The sequence below is a fragment of the Pseudophryne corroboree genome, chromosome 12 (genome assembly GCF_028390025.1).
Source record: "Pseudophryne corroboree isolate aPseCor3 chromosome 12, aPseCor3.hap2, whole genome shotgun sequence".
Classification (NCBI taxonomy): Eukaryota; Metazoa; Chordata; class Amphibia; order Anura; family Myobatrachidae; genus Pseudophryne; species Pseudophryne corroboree.
The window spans coordinates 119,795,921-119,819,822 of NC_086455.1; the positions used below are offsets into that span (position 1 = coordinate 119,795,921).

The 23,902-nt window shown below is 45.4% G+C and overlaps 1 protein-coding gene across 1 annotated transcript in view; it reads left to right on the forward strand.

Moving 5' to 3' along the window:
* The window catches only part of LTK (leukocyte receptor tyrosine kinase), a 307,777-nt gene that overhangs the window by 93,285 nt on the left and 190,590 nt on the right, over positions 1-23,902 (forward strand). Inside the window, exons 5-9 of the mRNA XM_063947926.1 lie at positions 4,778-4,878; positions 4,970-5,133; positions 7,556-7,650; positions 7,869-7,967; positions 13,081-13,255. Of these exons, the coding sequence (XP_063803996.1) occupies positions 4,778-4,878; positions 4,970-5,133; positions 7,556-7,650; positions 7,869-7,967; positions 13,081-13,255 (634 nt within the window). The remainder of the gene's footprint in view (positions 1-4,777; positions 4,879-4,969; positions 5,134-7,555; positions 7,651-7,868; positions 7,968-13,080; positions 13,256-23,902) is intronic.

Here is a 23,902-nt window from a genome sequence, read left to right on the forward strand (position 1 = left end):
GGATGTCAGATTTTCCGATGGTCTACTGTGAATTTTTGCTTAAAATTGTAATAAAGTCATGTTGCCTACTCTCCTCTGTACAGTATCAAGAAATACTCTTGAAAATATTTCATGGAGCATATTCCTAGCCCCACAGACAACATTTGGCACGTATGTCCGCTCTGGGTGAATGTCATTAGAGTCATACACCAGAAGCAGATCTATGTCACTGCTTCTGGACACAGTCACTTGTTCTGCACCTTCTGGTTACAGGATTGATGCTATGCCATGGAGCATTAGTAAACTATCTGCCTCTTACTGTGGAATGGGTAATTTTGTGGGATTATCCCCATGGGCAGAGGGTCACCAAAGGTAGTAGGAAGTTGTTATTGGCTATTAGCGCAGCAGCCTGCAAGACTATCTTACAGACATGGATCCTTCCTGATCCCCCTTCTCTAGCTCTTTTTAAAGGGAAATTGCATAATATTTTTCAGATTGATTGGTCGGAAACAACTTATATAAAGGGCAGGGCCTCAAATTTTTTTGATACTTTGGAAAGTTATGTGGCTACTTTCCCCATAGACTTTCAAAGGATGATTAGAGACTCCCTTAAAAATACGGAATGGTATGAGACTAGGTTGCTGTTGGGAAATCCCAATGAGTAGACTTTTAGGGGCACTGATCCCCCCTCAGACTCTGGGCTCCTCCTTCGTGTTAGAAGGAAACTCACGAATATTGTGTGGATCAAATGAAGATGTGAGTGGGATATGTACATGGGGAATGTTCAGATCTACAATCATGTGTAATGCTGTGGACCAATGCAGACACAGACTTGCTTTTACATATGTACAGATCTATGGCGTACCACTGTACTCGATGTGTGTAGTGTGATGTGATGCTTTAATAAAGAGTTTAAAAAAAAAAAAAGTCCAGTACCACAATTTGTCTGTATAACAATTACAAAGACGACATGATCTTGAAAAATAAGTGGAACAGGTCTTGCATGCTTTGAATAAATTGTGCCTTAATGAGCTAAGTGCATCTGAAGAAAACATTTAATGAAGCACATAACTCCAAAAAGTCCATTAATTATAATCAAAGTACATACTTATTAATCAACTTAAATCAATTCACGTCTTAGTAATCAGTGAAACTAATTTGGGGAATTTTAACATATTGAACCATCATGTCTCTATAATCAGTACAGCTATAGGAGTGTTGGATCAAACTACTGCCCAGCGTAATCAGTGACATGCGGTGAGGTCACTGGCTGGGGAGGCACTGCCAGCTAGCAGCCACCCCCCCCCTCCCCCATAGAGGGAAAAAAAAAAAACTAGTGTAGTCCCCCACACATCACTAAAACCAGCACCAGGCAGAACCGGCCAGGGGGGATAATGCCATAGCAGGGGAGACACTCAGTGTGGGGTCCCCCTGCCATAACATTAATCACCCCCCAAGCCAGTCAGCCCAGGGCTGGAATTCCTCGGAAAGTGAGGACCCCAAAAATTAAAATGGGGTCCCCCCTCCCGAGCAACAACCAGTACTAGGCTGATAGCCCAGTGCTATACCCCGCACCCCTGGTGGCGGTGGGTGCGGGGTTCATTGTATGTTAATATTGTTCTTTACAGATGGCCTACAGGTCCCAGCAAGCCTGCCCCAGCATGCTGGCACTTGGAGAACCACAAGTGCCAGCATGCCCAGATATAAAGGGCCTGCTGGCACCTATAGTCCACCTGTAAAGAAAATATTAAAATAAAACACCACACTGTCAAAAAAAAAAGTTTTATTAGACTGGGTCTTAACCAGGGGGTGGCGGCCTTAAAGCTCTTTTGCATGGCCGCCACCTTCCCAGGGCTTCCGGCGTCTTCACCTGGGGGGGGGGGGGCGCCGCCTCCCCAGGGCTACAAGCGTCTTCACATAGGGGGGCGCCGCCTCCCCAGGGCTTCCGACGTCTTCCTCCGGCGTCTTCACCTGGGAGGCGGCGGCCTTTAAGCTCTTTTGCATGGCCGCCGCCTTCCCCAGGGCTACAAGCGTCTTCACATAGGGGGGCACCGCCTCCCCAGGGCTTCCGACGACTTCCTCCGGCGTCTTCACCTGGTGGGCGGCGGCTGCTAAGCTCTTTTGCATAGCCGCCACCAATCGAGGACTTCCGCCGTCTTCTTTCTTCAGGAGCTCTTCACTGCTCCTCCTCCGCCGTCGGACTGACGCGCCGCTGCCTCGCGCTGACTTATATAAGCGTGATTGAATGTCAAAAATAGCACTGCCTCCCCTGTCTCCCCTGACTGCACGTCCCTGAGGGTAATACAGATAACTTGTTATATTTTTGAGAGGTTATTTATTGAAGAATCATGTCTTAAAGAATTGGCCAGTTCGAACTATTTCCTTCTCATTCAATTCATAGTAATTATGTCTTAATTAATGGACTGGTCCAATTAATTCTGATATACGTAATACAGAATAGGGGAAAACGCAGAATTTGTGTGTATGTGTGTGTGTGTGTGTGTGTGTGTATGTGTGTGTGTGTGTGTGTGTGTGTGTGTGTGTGTGTGTGTGTGTGTGTGTGTATGGGGGGTCCCTTCTATGTGCACAGGAGCTTGTGCATATACATAAACAGAACACATATGGACATACATACAGTGTATACACACATAGAACACATACATATATACACACATACACATACATATATATAATTTTGTACGCTACTAGCAGTATTTCCTTTATACTTTTGCCACCTGTACTATAATTCTACCAGACGTGTAGTGGGGAAGCATTCTCCTTAATATTAACATTAACATCGCTTTCACACATATACTGTACATATACACACACATAGAACAAATACACACATACACACAAAACACATATACACAGTCATATAGATAGACAAATACACACATTTATTTTTAGAGACTGCCATGAGAGAAGAGAACACCTCAGGAGGTTATTAATGCGAGACTGGGCCGAGGCACTTTTCAATAATTATTAAGCCCCCCCATGGCATAATGGGTTTAGCAATTGTAGCCCCGCCCCCTCATGGTTATACGCCACAATCCATGGAGTGGCCGAGAGGGGACAGAGCCAATATGACGCAGTTCTATGAGAACACATCATATTGTCTACGCACCCTCCTGGCAGACCTGCATATTGCGGCATACAATTGCTGGCCGTCAGACCGTGGTTGAGGTAAAAGAAAATGTGGTCCCTTTTGGGGGGGGGGGGTTTCTGGGTACTCCCTGCTGCAAGCGCCACTGCAGATCTTGCACATTGGTTTGTATGAAGATTACTCCTGTTACAAATTAAAATGTTAATATGTCAAAAATAATGAAGCAATTGTATTATGATGTTTGCACACTGGTTGCATTTCATACTTTTACCCATTTTCCAACTAAGTTCCAGGTCTGACCTGAGATTTGTAACACCGTTCCAAACTGGGTCAGACCCAGGACTGAACCCTTTCCACCACAGCTCTGACCCAGATTATTCCTGGGTCAGAGCTTTTTATACTACACATGGGTGCAGTAGCGTATGGAGTCTCAGGAGTAGCATCAGCCCCAGTAGGGACTCTGGCTCCGCCCCCTTATGTCACTGACCACGCCCCTGGGTCCGTGCTAGTGCTGCAGGAAGCAGCGTCTCCATGGATCTCCCCATGCTGTAAACAGGAGTCCGGTCAGATGACCCGGTTTACCCATTTACACTGCCACTTAACCTGGGACCTTCTCGGGACCAACCCGGATTGGATTCTGAGTCACTGGACCCAGATTAACCCTTTTTCCACTGAGCCAAAACCTGAGTTTTCAAGGCAGTGGAAAAGGGGTATTATCTGGATCCCCTTATTGTCATTGACAAGTTTGTACATACGCTATTGCCAATATGGTTTCCCAGTTTCAAACAACCAGATCTTGTGAGCGTTGAGACACATAAATAAGTGACTTACAGTGCCCCTGTTGTGTACATCATATTTTCCCAAGCGTATGGCATTATGTAACTCTGTGTTACAGGAAATGTTCAAAAACTACCCAAAAGTGAGAGCAATTATCTTAAGTGCTCAATAAAATGTGCACATTCCCAGTATTCACAATGGCCTGATTCACAGTCACACACAAACTAGCCACACCTGTGATTTTTTGCACTGAGTCGAGCGAGATGTACTCATGTATCTCAGGGTATCAGGCAGATCTCCATGTAACTGGGCGGCATGGGGTGTTGTCGGGTGTGGGCGAGTAGACGGAATTGAGGCCTATTCAGAGGGGAGCGTATGCAGAGCTCTGTCAATTTTAAATGGATTTCTAGAAGCCTAGATAGAGTTGGTGCAATGTGTGATTATAGTAATGACTGCTGCTCTCACAAGCGGCGAATGTACAGTATAGGGGCAGCGCAGCCCACAATACAACCGCAGAGGCGCCCACTTCGCATGTGAATCAGAATCTGGCCCAAGGTGTCTAAATGCGCTAAACAACTTTTTGTAGTAACACATTTAAAATACATAAAAGCTCATAATCTAACATGCTGTCTGCTTGAACTGTCTATGGTACATATATAGTACAATGGTGGTAGTCATACTGTGGACTGTACAAATATTCATGAGTACAGTTTATAAATTCGCTAGGATGTCACTGGTTCATAGACAGTTGCTAAGTTCCTTTGATTAGATCCCCTACATGGATGTGTAGGTGAAACCTAGATCTTGTGTCATGTTACATTTGTTCTGATTGGCCAAGAGAGGCAGTAATTCCCCTTTCCCAGATAAGAGTTTTTATGATTCCCAAAGACTTTATAATGTTGTTTTTTCCTACAGGACATTTTCTGTACCTGCTAATAAAAAGCGAGCGCAACGACAGCACTGCAAGTGTGTACAGTGCCAGTATACCCCCCATGTTGCCCAACAGAGTCTGTCAGGTATGTCCTATCCCTGTAACGCTTCCAGTTAATAAAGCTGGAGATAATATGGTGAATTAATGTGGGCAAATGATTATTTTCTTGTTTTTAGTTCACTTTTAAATTCCTTATATATGGCATCTTCAACGGGTCTCTAGCAGTGTTTGCCCAGGAAGAAAACACATTGAGGAGCTCAGATATATTGTGGCAAACAGATGTAACGCAAAGGGATGTGTGGTCTTCTGTGACTCTCAAGGTTCCACAGTTCAAGAACAGGTTTGTGATTGGTCATATTATATAAAAAAAAAATATGTGTGTGTGTGTGTGTGTGTGTGTGTGTGTGTGTGTGTGTGTGTGTGTGTGTGTGTGTGTGTGTAAATGGTTATTTTTGAGGAGCGCTCTAGTTCAATAGGTATTACTATTGTGAATATGAACTGAGGATACTCTAATGACACCTTATATATATCACACCCAAAATATAAAATATTTTATTTATAAAATGCAAGTAAAAACATCAATATCGAAAAATAAGTTTCACCCAAAGCGTTTCGTCTGTGGCGACTTCTTCAGGGGTGTTGGTTGTCAAACTAATGAACTTTCAAATTGTAGTATCAGGAATATTTCTTATTCTCAGATGACAACACCATATCAATTAATTATACTAGAAGCATATATGAAGCTTATTTAGATTGTACTAATTGGTAGTGTTTAGCATGATTTCGTATTCTTTAGGAATCTAAGGACTTAAGTTGAAGGCATATCGTCATGACCCAAAATAAATCTTCAATGGATTTCAAATAAATATTAAGGTCTTCTTAATAGTTGTCCAAATTACTATTCAGACCAGCAGCAGTCAGTCTTATTGGGCGGTACGGATGGTGTAATGGTTAGCATTACTGCCTCACAGCACTGAGGTCATGGGTTCTATTCCCACTACGGCCCTAACTGTGTGGAGTTTGTATATTCTCCCCGTACTTGCGTGGGTTTCCTCCGGGTACTCCGGTTTCCTCCCACAATCCAAAAATATACTGGTAGGTTAATTGGCTCCTTACAAAATTAACCCTAGCGTGTATGTGTGTGCTTGTACATGTGGTAGGGAATATAGATTGTAAGCTCCACTGGGGCAGGGACTGATGTGAATGGCCAAATATTCTCTGTACAGCGCTGCGGAATATGTGTGCGCTATATAAATAACTGGTAATAAATAAATAAATAAATAAATCTGTATGATCTCAAATCCAATTGCAGATCATACAGATGAGAGTGACTGCTGCTGGTCTCAATAGTAATTTGTACAACTACTGTATTAAGAATACCTTAAAAATTGTTGGAAATCCATTGAAAATGTATTTTGGGTCATGACAATATTCCTTCAATTTAAGTCCTTAGATTCTTAAAGAATAGGAAATCATGCTAAACACTACCAATTTAAACACTTCTATTTTAAAAAATGAAAACAAAAGTGGAATAGCTGTGTACAAGTTTTCAAGGTAGGCAATAGTACAGAAATCCTGACAAGCTTTATTTCTTTCTTCACGGGAATATCATGGCAAAAACATTTCTGCAATTGTATCTCATAAGATTTCTCGCTTAAGAAAACTTGATGCCACTTTATGTGAATTTATGTGGTCAGTCTAATTAATCATGAGATTACTCACCCACCGTAAAAAAAATATATATATATTTCGGTGTTTTCAATTTTAATGACCATTTCCAGGCCAGAATAACCTCAGGATTTCAGAATCCGTGATTGATCATCCATGGAGGAGATTAATTGACTGAAGTTCATAGAAAGTGATTAGATTGCGTACTTGCAAGTAGATTGACACACTACAAAGTGAATCACTTGTGTAGCAGAAAACACAGGAAACAAGCATTTCTGTTATGAGGCCTACTATCACTCCAGAAGAAAAATTAATAGGTACTCAAAGGTGGACCATAGTAGAAGGCATAGATGTCAGCACAGTGGTGTAACTCATGGAGGCAACTGAAATGTTCATCTGCGGATGGCCAGGGGAGGGAGCTTAGAGAGGGAATAAGGCACCTCCAGAATACCAGGGCTAGCAGCATATGGCTCCTGGTCTTTTTAGTCTGCAGCATTAGACAGGCAACGCACAGCTCTTTATACTGTGCATCCTAGACTCCAGAGCCGGCCCTAACCAATATGATGCCCTAGGCAAGATTTTGGTTGGTGCCCCCTAGCACCGCCGCTAGTTCTGCAAGAGATGCCTGGCATGAGTCAGCTAGCAGCTCTGCTAACGTTGGGCGCCTTTTGTTTATGGAAATGCATCTTATTTGCATTACTGTGTGGCTAGGATGAACAAGCAGCTTCCGCTGATTAAAATGATATGCAGCATGCCTATATTCTGTGTGCGACTGCGGCTGTATCTGCATACGAAATGCTACATTACAGTGATTTCCAGGAATACACTGCAACGTAACATTTCGTATGCAGATACAGCCGCGGTCACACACAGAATATAGGCATGCCGCATATCATTTTAATCAGCAGAAGCTGCTGGTGCCCCTAAGCATACCAAATGCCCTAGGCATTTGCCTTATTTTGCCTATGCCTAAGGCCGGCTCTGCTAGACTCCTCCTGCACTTCAGCTTCAGAAAGGGGCAGCTCCATGCATCAGCAATAAAGTTCCATCACTTGTGTCACTCTTGGAGATTTCATTGTGCTGTATTCCAACAGATTTCACATGCAGTTGATGGCCACATGGGGCTGGAATACGTTCTCCCACATCCTTGTGGATAACATCACTTTCTTCACTGACTGCTTTCATTCCGGTAAGACTTGTGGATTTCTCATGTCACGTGTGATAACTGTTCGGGCAAAACATTGAATTACAGAAATATATTTTTGCATGGGACTACCTAATCTAAGAATGCTACCTTTTCATGGTGAGCTATCGATTTCTTCTCTTATAATTTCTAAAACTGTCATGCTGAGTTCTAACATGTAGGCAAGTATAAGCTTGTATGTATATATTTTTGTATTGCACCAGGAAGAATAGAAAGCAGTTCTGGACAACAGGAGGGATCACAAGACACAGACTTCTGGGAAGACCAGACTTTGAGTCCTCTGTCGGAACCTATGTACACTGGTTAGTAGATATTATCTCATAGCTACTCCATGCACTTACCTACACATTTCTGTTATTCAGACCATCATCATTTCTATTTTTAGCACATAACTGATGTAATAGCAGTCTAGGAATCAGTAAAGTATTGCTCTATCGATTACTCCTTGACTGATCCATGTCATTTACCTCAAGAACATATCCAGATTTTAAGAGGTCTTCATTCCTGTAGTTCATTTGTGTAGTCTGGACATTTAACCCTTTGATATTTTATACATAGGGGGAATTCAATTGTAAGCATCGGCAGCTGTCTCTCCTGTGCATCCGATGGAGATATTCAGTTGTTACTTCTGTCTCTCCTGCTGCGCCAGGGTGGCGAGCTGAAATGTGGAAGTGACCTGTTTGGGCACCCAAAAGGCACTTTTCGTGATCACGCCAATTCATCTATTTGGGTTTAGCTGCTTAATGCCGCTATACCCGATACTAATGGGCACAATAGCCAGCATGAATTGAATATTGCCCCTGTGATCTCCTCATCACTTTAGACGGGAGATCAAGCGGTGATAGCAATTGAATTCCCTCCACTGTGTCTTAATTATAAAATGTTTTCACAACAAAGTGGCAATGATGATATTTATGGATGTCATACTATTTATACAAACAGGAAAAGTATTGATGGGAAAAGTGGGCGTGCTCCATCTCTATCTTAATGGTTTGCTCTATTTCTTATCCACTGTATACCGTATGGACGTGCTTCACCAGTAGCTGAAGGGCAGCTGAAATCATTTCCATTTGTAGTTTAAGGATTTGACTCCTCTCCAAATTAAGCATCTGTTCCATTTTTAGTTTAAAGGCCTGCTTTTTTATTAAATTAAAGGCCTAGTCTACTTCTAGCGTAAGGGCCTCCAATGCCACTGGTAAAAATTGTCTTCTTCACCAGCAGCTTGTGCTGATTAAAATGATATGTGGCATGCCTATATTCTGTGTGTAACTGAGGCTGTATCTGCATACAAAATGCTACGTTGCAGTGTATTCCTGGAAATCACTGTAATGTAGCATTTCGTATGCAGATACAGCGGCAGTCGCACACAGAATATAGGCATGCTGCATATCATTTTAATCAGCAAAAGCTGTTTGTGCATCCTAGCCACATAGTAATGCAAATAAGACGCATTTTCATAAACAAAAGGCGCCCCAACGTTAGCAGAGCTGCCAGCTGACTCGTGCCAGGCATGTCCTGCAGAACTAGCAGTGGTGCTAGGGGGCATCAGCCAAAATCTTGCCTAGGGCATCATATTGGTTAGGGCCGGCTCTGTCTTCACCTTTAACTAAAAGGTCCCAGTGCTATCTTGAAGCTCTGCACCTAATTCAGACCTGATCGCTCGCTAGCGTTTTTTGCACCACTGTGATCAGGTCAGAACTGCGCATGTGTATGCACCGCAATGCGCAGGAGCGTCACAGGGGTACAAAGCGGTTTGTTGCTCTGCGATGGGTTTGTGCGAAGAATCCATTCGCACGGGCGATTGCAAGGTGATTGACAGGAAGAAGGCGTTTGTGGGTGGCAACTGACCGTTTTCTGGGAGTGTTTGGAAAAACGCAGGCATTCCCAAGCGTTTGCAGACTTTTTCAGCACTTTTTTTTCTGCTGAAAAAGTCCCCTCGGCTTATACTCGAGTCAGTGGGAAGGAGGGACACGGAGGGCACAGCGCGCGCCTCTCCTGTGTCCCTCCTGCGTCTCCGGCGGCAGCGGCGGGTCTATTAAATGAAGTACCCGTTCGTGAGCTCTGATTGGCTCACGAACCGGCACTTCATTTAACAGACCCGCTGCGGCCGCCGGAGACGCAGGAGGGACACAGGAGAGGCGCGCGCTGTGCCCTCCGTGTCCCTCCTTCACAAAACAGCGCGGGAGCGGTGGGGGGGTAAGTTATACCTGGCACTTGGGGGGAGCATATTTGGCACTTGGGGGGGGGCATATTTGGCACTGAGGGGGCATATCTGGCAGTATGAGGGCATATCTGGCACTGTGGGGGCATATCTGGCACTATGAGGGCATATCTGGCACTGTGGGGGCATATCTGGCACTATGAGGGCATATCTGGCACTGTGGGTGCATATCTGGCACTATGAGACCATATCTGGCACTGTGGGGGAATATCTGGCAGTATGAGGGCATATCTGGCACTGTGGGGGCATATCTGGCAGTATGAGGGCATATCTGGCACTGTGGGGGCATATCTGGCACTATGAGGGCATATCTGGCACTGTGAGGGAATATCTGGCACTGTGAGGGCATATCTGGCACTGTGAGGGAATATCTGGCACTGTGAGGGCATATCTGGCACTGTGGGGGCATATCTGGAAGTATGAGGGCATATCTGGCACTGTGGGGGTATATCTGGCAGTGTGATGGCATATCTGGCACTGTGGGGGCATATCTGGCACTATGAGGGCATATCTGGCACTGTGGGGGCATATCTGGCAGTATGATTGCTGTGTACGGCTAGAGCTGCATTTCCCACCCTAGGCTTATACTCGAGTCAATAAGTTTTCCTAGGTTTTTGTGGTAAAATTAGGTGCCTCGGCTTATATTCGGGGCGACTTATACTCGAGTATATAAGGTACTTCTCCAAAATACCAAGATTTTTGTGGGTCTTAAGTTTTAGCGTAAGGCATTGCTACTAAGCAATTAAGTTTTCATATAACAACAATTTGTTGACAGACCAGTTTAAAACATACTTGCCTACCTGACCCTCTCCATGAGGGAGAAAATACTCTGTTCCTGGACTTTCCTGGTAATGTATGATTGCCATCACCTGTGGTGAGCTAGTTAATTGATAAGAAATGTGTTTCACCACAGATGATGGCAATCATACATTACCAGGAAAGTCCAGGAACAGAGCATTTTCTCCCTCATGGAGAGGGTCAGGTAGGCAAGTATGGACTTTAAAAGGAAAAAAAATTAAATCAGTGTGATGCCCGGGACTTTATGTTCACTGGGCCTACTTCAGCAAGGATCGCAAAGCAGCAAAAATTGCAGAAAATGCGGAAAATCGCAAAATCTGCACCATATACTACAAAAACTGAGGGGAAAAAATGCAACTTCTGAGACGAAGCAAAAACTGCTAATACACAATGAAAAGTAGGCGTGTAGGGGGCGTACTAAAGGGCTGGACTCACAAAAACTACGAGCCGAGGCGTGTTGTGGGCATATACTAATGTCCGGTGGGCGGTGCATACAACTGATCGCACATTTATCGTGTGCAGTTTGTTTCTGAGTGACTACAGGTGTACCTTAAAATCTGCACAAGCTGACCTCAGTTGTAGAATGTTCGATGTATACTGCAATCATTGCTTCAGTACACCCAGCTGAAGAAGCTCACACTGCAGACCACAATGCAGCTGTATTGAAACTTCTAAACATGTAAGGGAGCTTTAAACTCTGTAACACATGTTTATTTATAAAATATATGTTAGGAACCTAATTGTTTTTACACTTACTAACAATAGAGGTTTGACAACTACACTATTTTTTAAAAGCAAACGTTAATTAACATTTCCAAGCATTTTGTTTTGTAGGATCTGCTTAATGTCTTTTAGCTTCCTAACAGTTTGTTAATGCTTTTTAAGCAACCAACACGTTTTTTTATTAACAAAACATACCCACATACATTTGGTTATTTTTTATTTGATTTTTTTTTATATTGCTATATTGGTCCAAAAAGTAGTTTGTGCAATATTTGAGGTTAAAACACAGGCCCTCATTCCGAGTTGATCGCTCGCTATCTGCTTTTATCAGCAGTGCACACGCTAGGCCGCCGCCCCCTGGGAGTGTAGCTTAGCTTAGCAGAAGTGCGACCGAAAGGTTAGCAGAACTGCTTGAAAAAATTTTCATGTAGTTTTTGAGCAGCTCCAAACCTACTCCTACCTTGCGATCACTTCAGTCAGTTTAGTTCCTGCTTTGACGTCACAAACACGCCCTGCGTTCGGCCAGCCACTCCCCCGTTTCCCCAGGCATGCCTGCATTTTTACCTGTCACGCCTGCGTTTTTTTAGCACACTCCCTGAAAACGGACAGTTACCACCCAGAAACACCCACTTCCTGTCAATCACTCACCGATCAACAGAGCGACAGAAAAGCGACGCTCGCCCTTGTGTAAAACTGCATGGTTTTGTGTGAAAGTACTTCGCGCGTGCGTACTGCGGCCCATACGCATGCGCAGAAATGCCGATTTTTAGCCTGATCGCTGTGCTGCGAACAACGGCAGCTAGCGATCAACTCGGAATGACCCCCACAGTTATTTGCAAAAATTGCAACATCAGAAACATGTGAGCAAACAATGCATAAAATTGTAAATTCATACGCAAATAATGCGTACTTTTTTAGGTCTTCGCAATATTTGCACATTTCACAAGCCCACCTTCTTTTTGTAACATTAAATTAGTGTTGCAGTTTTTCCGTTTGGGCGTGCTTTCGCAATTTTGCGATTGCTCGCAATTTTTGCAAATTTGTAATTTTTACAACCCTTACTGAATTGGCCCCACTTTCTGGAGAATCCTCCACTTACAGTTGCATAGAGCCATTTTGCTTGACTGAAATAATGGTGCATTGCAAACCCACTTTGTTGCATTATAATAGTAAAACATATTTCCAATATTGTTAAATATTAAAATATCTAAATGTGTAAAGTAATCTGAATGGAAGAGTGCAATGAATCAGAGAAGCAGTAGGTATTATCCAAACAGGGTATGTCAAAATGTGAAATATAGTGTTGTCATTTTCATTCTATGGCATGAATCATGAATGTCCCCAAATAACACCTGGAGTTACATAACTTATGCATTACAATGATATCTTGTTGGGATGTAGTTAATATATATGCGGTCAGGATCCAAGCAGTCAGAAAACCGACGCCAGGATCCCGACCGCCGCAAATGCCGACAGCTGCGCCAGGGTTATTCCCACTCATGGGTGTTCTTTCTAGCACTCACCCCACTGCCGGCATTCTGACGGACTGGATCCCGGTGTCGGTGTACTGAACTCCGGGATTCCGGCCACCGGGATTCCATCCCCAACCCATCTTGTCTTACTGTACATAGTATTATTACAATTGTTGCATGTTTGGTTCATTGTCTTCATAGAAGAGGAAGAAGATACGTTCTGGTTTTCTACTTGTGGTGCCAGTGGGTCTCATGGTCCAACACAGGCACAGTGTAACAATGCATACCGCAACACCAACATTTCCGTGATTGTCGCAAAAGAAGGCGCACTAAGAGGTGTACAGATTTGGAGAGTACCATATACCAAAGTCTACACGTGAGTAGAGACTCGATCAATAAAATGTGACCATTTACAAAACGGAAAATGCACAAAATAGTTCTGCGCGTGCCCATTAATTCTCTGGAGCCGTTCCGTGCTTTCTTCATTCCTTGCTATATTATGTTTTTGTGTGTGTGTTTTAGCAGGTTTTTCACACAAAAGATGGAGTATTCAAGTTGATCGCAGCAGGAATTTTTTTAGCAGTTGGGCAAAACCATGTGCACTGCAGGGGGGGCAGATATAACATGTGCAGAGAGAGATAGATTTGGGTGCGGTGAGTTCAACCTGCAATCTAATTTGCAGTGTAAAAATAAAGCAGCCAGTATTTACCCTGCACAGAAACCAAATAACCCCCCCAAATCTAACTCTCTCTGCACATGTTATATCTGCCCCCCCTGCAGTGCACATGGTTTTGCCCAACTGTTAAAAAATATGCTGCTGCGATCAACTTGGAATTACCCCCATTGTACCTTCTGTATTAGAGACTTTTTTAAGCTTTATCAAAACTTAGTAGTGAATGTGTTTTCATGAGCAAACACATAGGTGTAACTACATATTCCTGCCGTAAAAGAGCCTTTTTTTAGCATAAATTATAACCAATATGCATCCGGTGGAACTAGCGGTTAACTCCTATTTCTGATAGCTGATTTGCCACAGACACACAGGTGGGGCGGGTGGTCTTCTTTTTGCCGGCGGACAGGCTCCCGACGTCCAGCATACCGATGCCGGAATCCCAACCACCGGCATACCGACATCTTTTCTCCCTCTTGGGGGTCCACGACTCCCCTGGAGGGAGAATAGATAGCGTGGCGCACGTAGTGCGCCACTGTGCCCGCAGCGAGCCCGCAAGGGGCTCATTTGCGCTTGCCCAGCTGTCGGTTTGCCGGCGGTCGGGATTCCGGCGCCGGTATACTGGTCGCCGGGAGCCCGGCTGCCGGCATACCCTACTACACCCGGTGGGGCAGTATGTAGCTAAATGATATAAGCTAGATATGGGCATGGCTCACATCGGGGTAGCAAGACCTCCTGACGTACCAGGAAAGTGTATAGCCATATAATACAAATGGTCATTCAAAAAGAACTTATGTCTGATTTTATGTTGCATTTAAGTGAGGTCAGGGCAGCTTTATGTTATCAGTCTCCAGCACCTGCAGCCTGCACATCCACGTATCATTTGTTGATGTGGTCAGTTATAGTAAATAGTAATAGCACAAACCAGTTGTCTGTCAACTCATGTGATTGTGTAGTAGCTGCATGTAATAGGGTCCTTGGGGGAAAAGGTAAATGGCGGGATGCAGCAAGCCGAAGATAAAGGAGCATCCACTCACAAGACTTGGTGTTATGTGAGGTGAGCATGTGCAAAGAGATCTGTTGGGTCCCGTCCCAGTATTAGTAAGACCCAGTGTGTGGGTGCTGTGTGTGTCTGCAGAAGCTCTGTGCCACCATCGCATTGTGTCCCTCCCTCCGATGTGCATCATACAGTACTTATGCACGAAGATTCATTTGTCAAATGCAACTCAATAGGAAAATAAATTCATAAATCCTACCTGTTCAATTCAGATTGTAGATTGCAGATCTGTCACATTCAGTATTGGTAAGTTACAAATTTCATAATAGAACTCCATTTTGTAATGCATGGCAATGTGCAGTAAGCAACCTTATCCTTGTATATGACTCTAAGTATTGCTCACCTGTCTTGCAGTTTCCAATCTCCATGGTTAGTAACAATAATCTGTGATTGATAGGCAGTTTAGCAGTAATAGCAGGCTGGTTAGTAGCAAATGTGAGTCAGACTCAGGAATCAGATATTGGTTGAATGCACTGACGTTTTTTTATGTAACCAAGGAGTCAGACAGTTCTTTTGCAAAGAAACAAGCAAAAGGGCTAAGCAGAACACAGTTAGAAGACAGACCAGGTCGGTACAGGTTAATCATAGAGTGGGACAGGCTGAAGAATTGTCACGGCATAGTTTAAAAATTGTAGTCACTTGGGGGTATATTTACGCAAGCACAGGTTTATAGAAGTGGAGATGTTACTCATAGTAACCAATCAGTCTTCTAGATGGTGCTATATAAGTAGAATCTGATTGGTTACTATAGGCAACATCTCCACTTCTATAAACATACATTTTAGTAAATATACCCCTAACAGAGGGTTTGTCAGGGATTTGCTGAGAAGGTACATGGAACAATCACCTAGCACTGTTTGCTAGGTGAAGCTTTACTATAAGCATCTGTGCAGCTGGTTTAACACTTTGCTGGAAGCCAGGTATCTATCTCAACCTGCACTCAATTCTCTGGAAACTACGTAGAGTCATATTGTGGGCTGTAACTTGTTAAACTGAGTGATGCGAGTTCTGAACAAATGTAGTAGCGTAATATACAATGCTGACTGTGACAAATTCAACACTAATTGAGATTAGGATCCTAGATACAGATTAAGGATCAACTACAAACCACTACTAGAAAATTTCATGGTGCACATCCACTTTCCCGTCTTTGGAAATGTTGCCTGAAAAATCTGAGACTCCTGGTGAAAGACTGAAATCACCTCATGGAGTGCACACGACTAACACTACAGTATGTCATATCATATTTTCAGTTTTCTCCTAAAATACTGGTAGGCTTAGCTTCATTGGAATTTTTAAATTACTCCTGAGAGTGAGGAAACATCTTATTAAATGCGTCACTGTTAAATGTACATACAATAGTGAATATAGTAATGCTAGAATGCAGGTGAGCTGTGATTCACTGTCCATCACAAACATCACCTCTACTCAAGGTGTCTATGGAGATATTGTATTTGGCAATAGTGAAGGTATAAGGGACAGATTTAGGGGTGAGGCACAACATTATCGACCACTTCCCATAGCATGGTATTATGTGTTCTTAATGAGTGCCTCATCAAATTCTATTATACTGTACTGGCAGGGCCAGCTCTACCATTAGGCAGCTTTAGGCGGCTGCCTAGGGGCGCCGGCCACTGGAGGGCGCCACTGAATTCATGTAGCTAAAAATTGAAGACTGTCTCTGTATACAGGTCAGTAATGAACTTACAGATGAGGGGATGGAACACAGTAAGAAGCATACAAATATATGTCTGTCTGTGCATATATATGTATGACTATGTACTTGGCATCCCGGCGGACAGGCTGCTGGTGTTCAGATTACTGGTGCAAGAATCCCAAAACCTGTCAGAAAGCCAACGCCAGAATCCCGGCAGACAGCATCCTGAATGTTAGAATGCCGGGGAGGGTTATGGTTAGGCTTGCGGGAAGGATGGATAGGGTAAGGGGTAAGGTTAAGTAACTTCATTCAAAATCTTGGTATTATGGTGGTCGGGATGCCACTGCCAGTATTCTGACTGGCGGCATCCCATAGCCATCCCCAATTAATTATCCCCACCAGACCCCATATACAGTATTAAACAGTATCTAAATAATAGACGACACTCAAGGACTTTTAAAGGGAAAGTATATTGTGAACAAAGTCATAAAATTATGTGACTTTGTTTATAATATACTTTATCATTTTAATTCCCCCCAGCCCACCAAGTGGCCACCTGCATCTCCCCTGTGGGAGGTGGGGGGGTTGCAGGTTAGGGGGCGCTAGGCTGAAGTTTTGCCTAGGGTTCAGAGAGACCTTGCACCGGCCCTGTGTACTGGATGTTATATTATATTGTATGTGACAATGTTATATCATACTTAAAAAAAACCTACTAGTCCAATGGCAGTTAATTAATATTTAATTATTACATACTTTTAATTTAACAAAAAAAATAAAAATGTGATTTGGAAATAAAATAAACTCTATGGGGGTAATTCAGAGTTGATCGCAGCAGGAATTTTGTTAGCAGTTGGGCAAAACCATGTGCACTGCCGGGGAGGCAGATATAACATGTGCAGAGAGAGTTAGTATTGGGTGGGTTATTTTGTTTCTGTGCAGGGTAAATACTGGCTGCTTTATTTTTACACTGCAATTTAGATTGCAGATTGAACACACCCCACCCAAATCTAACTCTCTCTGCACATGTTATATCTGCCACCCCTGCAGTGCACATGGTTTTGCCCAACTGCTAACAAAATTCCTGCTGCGATCAACTCAGAATTACCCCCTATGAACCAATATTTGCAAATACGATACTTTTAATCTACGCTATTATCGCAACTTAATCATAGATCCCTTACTACTTTAGAAGAGCTTGCCCTACACAAGGACTCGACTAAAGGGCTTATTTCCACTATATATGCATCTCTTTTGCTCCCCTCACAGACGGACAGAGAACCTCACGAAAGAGCGTGGGAATCAGACTTAGGAGAAATACTAGATAATGGTGAATGGTCTGATATTTACTCGAATTTAGCGTCGAGTTCTATCTGTGTATGAGCGAAGGAAAATGCGTATAAGCTTTTTATAGATGGTATTACTGTATGTTCCCACTCGCCTTAACAAAATGCATCCTGTACTTTCTCCCTTATGTTGGAGATGCAACACATCGGAAGGAACGTTTTTACATATTTAGTGGGGTTGCCCAAAACTATTTCTTTTATGGAAAGAAATAGGGTCTTTGATTAACTCAATTTCTGCTGCGGGGTACACTGGGCTCCACAAGGATTGGACAATGGGGGTGTAGAGTAGGATCTTGATCCGAGGCACCAACAGGCTCAAAGCTTTGACTGTTCCCAGAATGCACAGCGCCGCCTCCTATATAACCCCGCCTCCCAGCACAGGAGCTCAGTTTTTTAAGTTGGTGCTGCAGTAAGCAGGCACTTAACAGAGGGGCTGTTCCAAGCAGCCCTAAGAAAAGCTTTTTATGAGGTAAAAAGTGAAGACTTCAAGGGCAGCAGCGGTTGTACAATGTACATGTCTTGTGACATTCACTGCTGCAGCTCCAGCTCTCCCCAGCGGCGCTGTACACTCCCGAGTCCTGGTTGCCGGGTACCTACAGCGGAGGCTCCGGTTTTCTTCACGTTAGACACATACGGCTGGGGCTCTCCAGGATTGCGTGGCCGCGCTTCGGGAGGTGGTAAGTGGGTCCCGCTTGCGGGACCCGATCTTTATCGTGATCCGGCGCGGTCAGTGGGAGGCGGGCCGCGCGGTCAGTGGGAGGCGGTCCGCGCGCGCTGGCGGTGGACACTGTGGCAGTACAGGCGATCCCACTAGATCACCAGGGCATGGGCGCAGGTCAGGTTTTCTCTCTAAACCAATTCTTATATCGCCCACAGTACCCGGTGGTTTTGCCAGCAGAGGGGATAAGGCTTAGACCTGAAGCCCCTCCCCCAGCCCCAGGGTGCCATTTCCAGCAAGTGTTCCCGCCCTGGAGCTGCATATCTGTCTCTCCTTCACTCCCTGTCAGTGTCCGCAGCGCCATTATCCCTCAGCTCACTGTTCCTGGGACTGCTTGGGCAAATCCTCCTATGTAAAGCCGCCTGGTTGTCAGCGCTGTGCCTTTACATGACACTTAAGTATTCTACCTGCCTTTTTAGACAGTGATAGTTAAGAAAGAGTGCATTTAGTCAGGGGTTTATAGTACAATTACCCTGTGATATACATCCAGTTTCTTACTGTGTAGTGTTATATCTATTGTTATATAGCTGTGTAAGCTAGTCCAGTGCAGTATTATTGTCTGTAATAACCTCTGCATTGTACAAACTGTGACTATTTGTGTGTGCATTGATAGCTGAGTGGTGTCCATCTCGTGTCTTTCACTCAACTTGCTATCCCTATATTCTATAACCTGAGGGGGCTTGGTGCGTCAGGTGTTATTTAATATAGGATTTTCACAAAGATATACTGTATTACGTATTTTTCTCTGTGATTTAGTCACCATATCTCTCCTTTATCTCTGCTGGTGCTGACTACACTGCGCAGGGGTTTGGGTTTAGAGATGTAGTGCTGCTGATAATTGTACTGTGTTAACCTCATACTGCAAGTTATATCATGTCTGCTACTTCTGAGGGTAACGTTTCTGGGGCTGAACACACTGCCAGTGTTGCTGACGCCACGGGGCCATATGAGGAGAATATAGCAGCTGTGGGCTCTGATTCTGGGGGCTCCTCGCCCCCCAGTGGGACTGTGGCAACGGAGGCACACACTGACCCACAGTGGACCGCTTTTTCCACGCTTCTGCATACGCTAGTTCATAAACTAACTCCCCCTATGGGACCCTCAAAGCCGGTACAACCGTATGTGGACCCTGCAGCTAACCCGCAGTGGGTGGATGATTTATCTGCTCAATGAAAGAAGTTGAACCAGTCCTTGACTACTAAAAAGTCTGACCAACGCTCGCCTAAGTCCAAGAGGTCCTCTAAGCGAGCGCTTATCTCCTCACAATCCACTGCTGTCACTGACACCTCGTCTGATGAAGACGGCACTTACACTGACCCCACAGGTTCTGACTCAGATACGGCTGATGGGGAGGGTAGTTCACATGTGGATGTTCCTGATCTTTTGGAGGCTATTAAGTTAATTCTGCAGATTACGGATGATCCAGAGCCAACCGTCCCTCCTAAGAAACCAGATAGGTTCAAGCGTCAGAAGGTGGTTAAGCAAGTTTTACCTCACTCTGACCACCTAGTGGATATACGTCAGGAACCCTGGCAAAACCCGGGTACGAAGTTTGTGCCTCAAAAGAAGATGCTGGCTCGCTATCCCCTCATGCCAGAGCTGTCTAAAAATTGGGAAACGCCTCCTCCAGTGGACTCACATGTGGCTAGGATGGTAGTTTCCTCAGCTCTACCTGTCACTACCGTCACGTCTCTAAAAGAGCCTACGGATAAACGTGTGGAGGGTTGTCTGAAAGCGATTTACACCCTCACGGGTGCTGCACAAAGGCCCACTATTGCAGCTACATGGGCTGCAGAGGCTATTGAAGCATGGGCCTTGGAGTTAGAAGCTGAAATCTCTTCTGACCATGCTAGACAATGCTTGTCATATATTGTCACAGCTTCTTGATATATTAAAGAGGTGGCTTCTGATGCCGGTATCCTAGCAGCCAAGGCCTCTACTACGTCAGTCCTGGCTCGCCGGATATTGTGGCTAAGATCCTGGTCTGTGGATCTGGACTCTAGAAAAACCCTGGAGGTACTCCCTTTCAAGGGAGATATTCTGTTTGGGGAGGACTTAAATAAGATTGTGGCTGACTTGGCTACTGCCAAAACTGCCTGTCTGCCTAATACCGCTCCTTCTGTGTCGAAGGCTAAAGGTACGTCCTTTCGCCCCTTTCGTCCTTCAGGTAAAGCAAAAGGTCAGGCGTACCATAAGCAGGCCCGCACTTCCAAACCTGGTAAGCCGAAGCCCAAAAGAGCCTGGGCTGCCCGTCAGCCAGCTGCCAAGACCGATAAGCCTGCCGCATGACGGGGCGGGCCTCCCCCTGGGGGATCCCAGGGTGGGGGGCCGGCTTCTAGGGTATACCCAGGAATGGTTGAAGACCACTTCAGATGCCTGGGTATGGGAAGTCGTCACTCGAGGTTACGCCACAGCCTTCAAATACCGACCCCCTCATCGATTTTGCCAGACAGACGTCCGTTTGGACCAGACAAAGGCAAAAACTCTACACTCGGTGGTACAGACCCTCCTGGATACAGGAGTCGTAGTACAGGTGCCTCTTGTTCAGAGGGCCGGGGGTACTATTCTCCGCTGTTTCTAGTCCCGAAACCGAATGGGCCCTCCCGGCCCATTCTCAACCTCAAGGCATTGAACAGGTTTGTGAAGGTTTCCAAGTTCCATATGGAAACCCTTCGCTCTATAGTTCAGGCCTTGGAACCTGGGGACTACATGGTCTCCCTGGACATACAGGATGCTTACCTGCATATTCCTATAGCAGTGTCACATCAACAATACCTGAGGGTCGCTATTGGCAACCTACATTACCAGTTTCGGGCGTTATCTTTTGGTTTAACAACGGCTCCGCGAGTCTTCACCAAAGTTATGGCGGTGATGACGGTGGTACTCCGCCGTCAAGGGGTCAGGATACTGCCGTATCTGGACGACTTGTTAATCCTGGCAAATTCCCCAGATCTTCTCCTGCGTCATCTGGATATGACGGTCCGGTTTCTACAAGCCCGCGGGTGGCTCATCAACTGGAAGAAATCCTCCCTGGTCCCTGCTCAGAGCATGGTGCACCTGGCAGCGTTGTTGGACACTCACAACCAGAGGTTGTTCTTGTCTCAGGAGAAAGTCCTGAAACTTCAGGACAGGATTCGTTGCTCCCTTTCTCGTCCGCAAGTGTCGATACATTCGGCAATGCAGGTGCTGGGCCTAATGGTATCAGCATTCGACATGGTGGAGTATGCTCAATTCCATTCTTGCCCCCTCCAGAGGCTGATTCTAGCCAAGTGGGACGGCCTGCCTCACCGGATCAGATCTCAAATTATCTTCTTGACTCCGGAAGTCCGTCTGTCGCTACACTGGTGGCTCCGGGACCAACAATTGTGCAGGGGTCGTCCCTCCTGGATATCCAACTGGGTCCTGTTGATGAGAGATGCCAGTCTAAGGGGTTGGGGCGTGGTGCTGGTCCACACTCCCTTCAGGGTCGGTGGACCAAGGAGGAATCTCTGCTCTCGATCAACATTCTGGAATTGCAGGAGGTCTTCAATGCGTTGAACCTGGCCCAGCATTTAATTCAGAACCGTCCTGTTCAAGTACAGTCAGACAACGCCACCACAGTGGCTTACATAAATCATCAAGGCGGCACTCGAAGCCGTTTGGCAATGGAGGAAGTCTCACGGATTCTACGTTTGGGCAGAACGCCATCTACCGGCCATATCGGCAATATTCGTTTCCGGGAGTCCTGAATTGGGAAGCGGACTTTCTCAGTCGTCAGGACGTGCACGCCGGCAAGTGGGGCCTCCATCCAGAAGTGTTTCAACTCCTCGTTGAAAAGTGGGGTCTTCCAGACGTGGATCTGATGGTGTCTCGACACAATCACAAGGTTCCGGTCTTCGGAGCAAGGACAAGGGATCCTTAAGCAACATTCATAGATGCACGTGGAGGTTTCGGCTGCCGTATGTGTTCCGTCCGGTGTCACTCATGCCCAGGGTAATTCGGAAGTTCAAGCAAGAAAAAGGAAATCTGCTTCTCAAAGCTCCGGCGTGGCCCAGACAGCACTGGTTCTCAGACCTTCAGGGCCTATCGTCAGAGCGTCCAATTCTACTTCCACAACGCCCAGACCTCCTCGTTCAGGGCCCCTGTGTCTACCAGGACCTAGCCCGGCTGTCTTTGACGACGTGGCTCTTGAAGCTTCCATCTTGAGGGCTAAGGGTTTTTCTGAAGAGGTCATTAAAACTATGTTGCGGGCCCAGAAACCGGCTTCTGCTCGGATTTACCATAGGGTCTGGCATTCCTACTTTGTTTGGTGCGCATCTAACAATTATGACGCTTCCAAGTACAGCCAAGCTTTTGGCTTTTCTGCAGCAAGGCCTAAATTTGGGCCTGCGTCTGGCCTCCCTAAAATTTCATATTTCTGCCTTGTCGGTGTGGTTTCAGAGAAAAATTGCGACTTTGCCTGATGTTCATACTTTCACTCAGGGTGTGTTGCTTATCCAACCTCCCTATGTCCCGCCTGTGGCTCCTTGGGACTTGTCGGTGGTTTTGGAGGCGTTGAAGGAGCCTCCGTTTGAACCCCTTGGCTCAGCTGACCTTAAGTGGCTTTCCCTTAAGGTGGTGTTCTTGCTGGCTATTGCCTCTGCTAGAAGAGTGTCGGATCTGGGTGCCTTGTCTTGTAGTTCCCCATATCTGATTTTTCACCGTGATCGGGCGGTTCTTAGGACTCGACCCGGATATTTACCTAAGGTGGTTTCTTCGTTTCACCTTAATCAGGAGATTGTGGTTCCGGCCTTTGTCTCTCCTGATTTGTCTCCCAAAGAGCGGTCTTTGGATGTGGTACGGGCTCTCCGTATCTATGTGAAGAGAACTGCTTCTATCCGAAAATCTGATTCTCTCTTTGTTTTGTTTGGATTTCACAAACGTGGCTGGCCTGCTCACAAGCAGACCCTGGCCAGATGGATTAGAATGGTGATTGCACATGCTTATGTGAAGGCTGGTCTCTCTGCTCCTGTTCACATTAAGGCCCATTCTACTCGGTCTGTTGGACCTTCTTGGGCGGCCCAACGTGGTGCGACCCTTGAACAATTGTGCAAGGCGGCTACGTGGTCTTCCGGGAACACGTTCATAAGGTTCTATGCCTTCGATACTGCCGCTTCCCAGGATGCTTCCTTTGGACGCCGGGTTCTTGTGCCCGCTACAGTGCGTCCCCTCCCATAAGGAACTGCTTTAGGATATCCCCATTGTCCAATCCTTGTGGAGCCCAGTGTACCCCGCAGAAGAAAACGAGTTTTATGGTAAGAACTTACCTTTGTTAAAACTCTTTCTGCGAGGTACACTGGGATCCACAAGGCACCCTCCCTTAGCTTCTTTGGGTTGGTATGGCATTAGCCGTTGACACTTCTCTTGTCGTGAGAGTGTGGGGTATGTGGCTACTAACTGTTGTCGTCTCTTTTCCTGCTACTGCATTGGGCTGGTTAACTAAAAACTGAGCTCCTGTGCTGGGAGGCGGGGTGATATAGGAGGCGGCGCTGTGCATTCTGGGAACAGTCAAAGCTTTGAGCCTGTTGGTGCCTCGGATCAAGATCCTACTCTACACCCC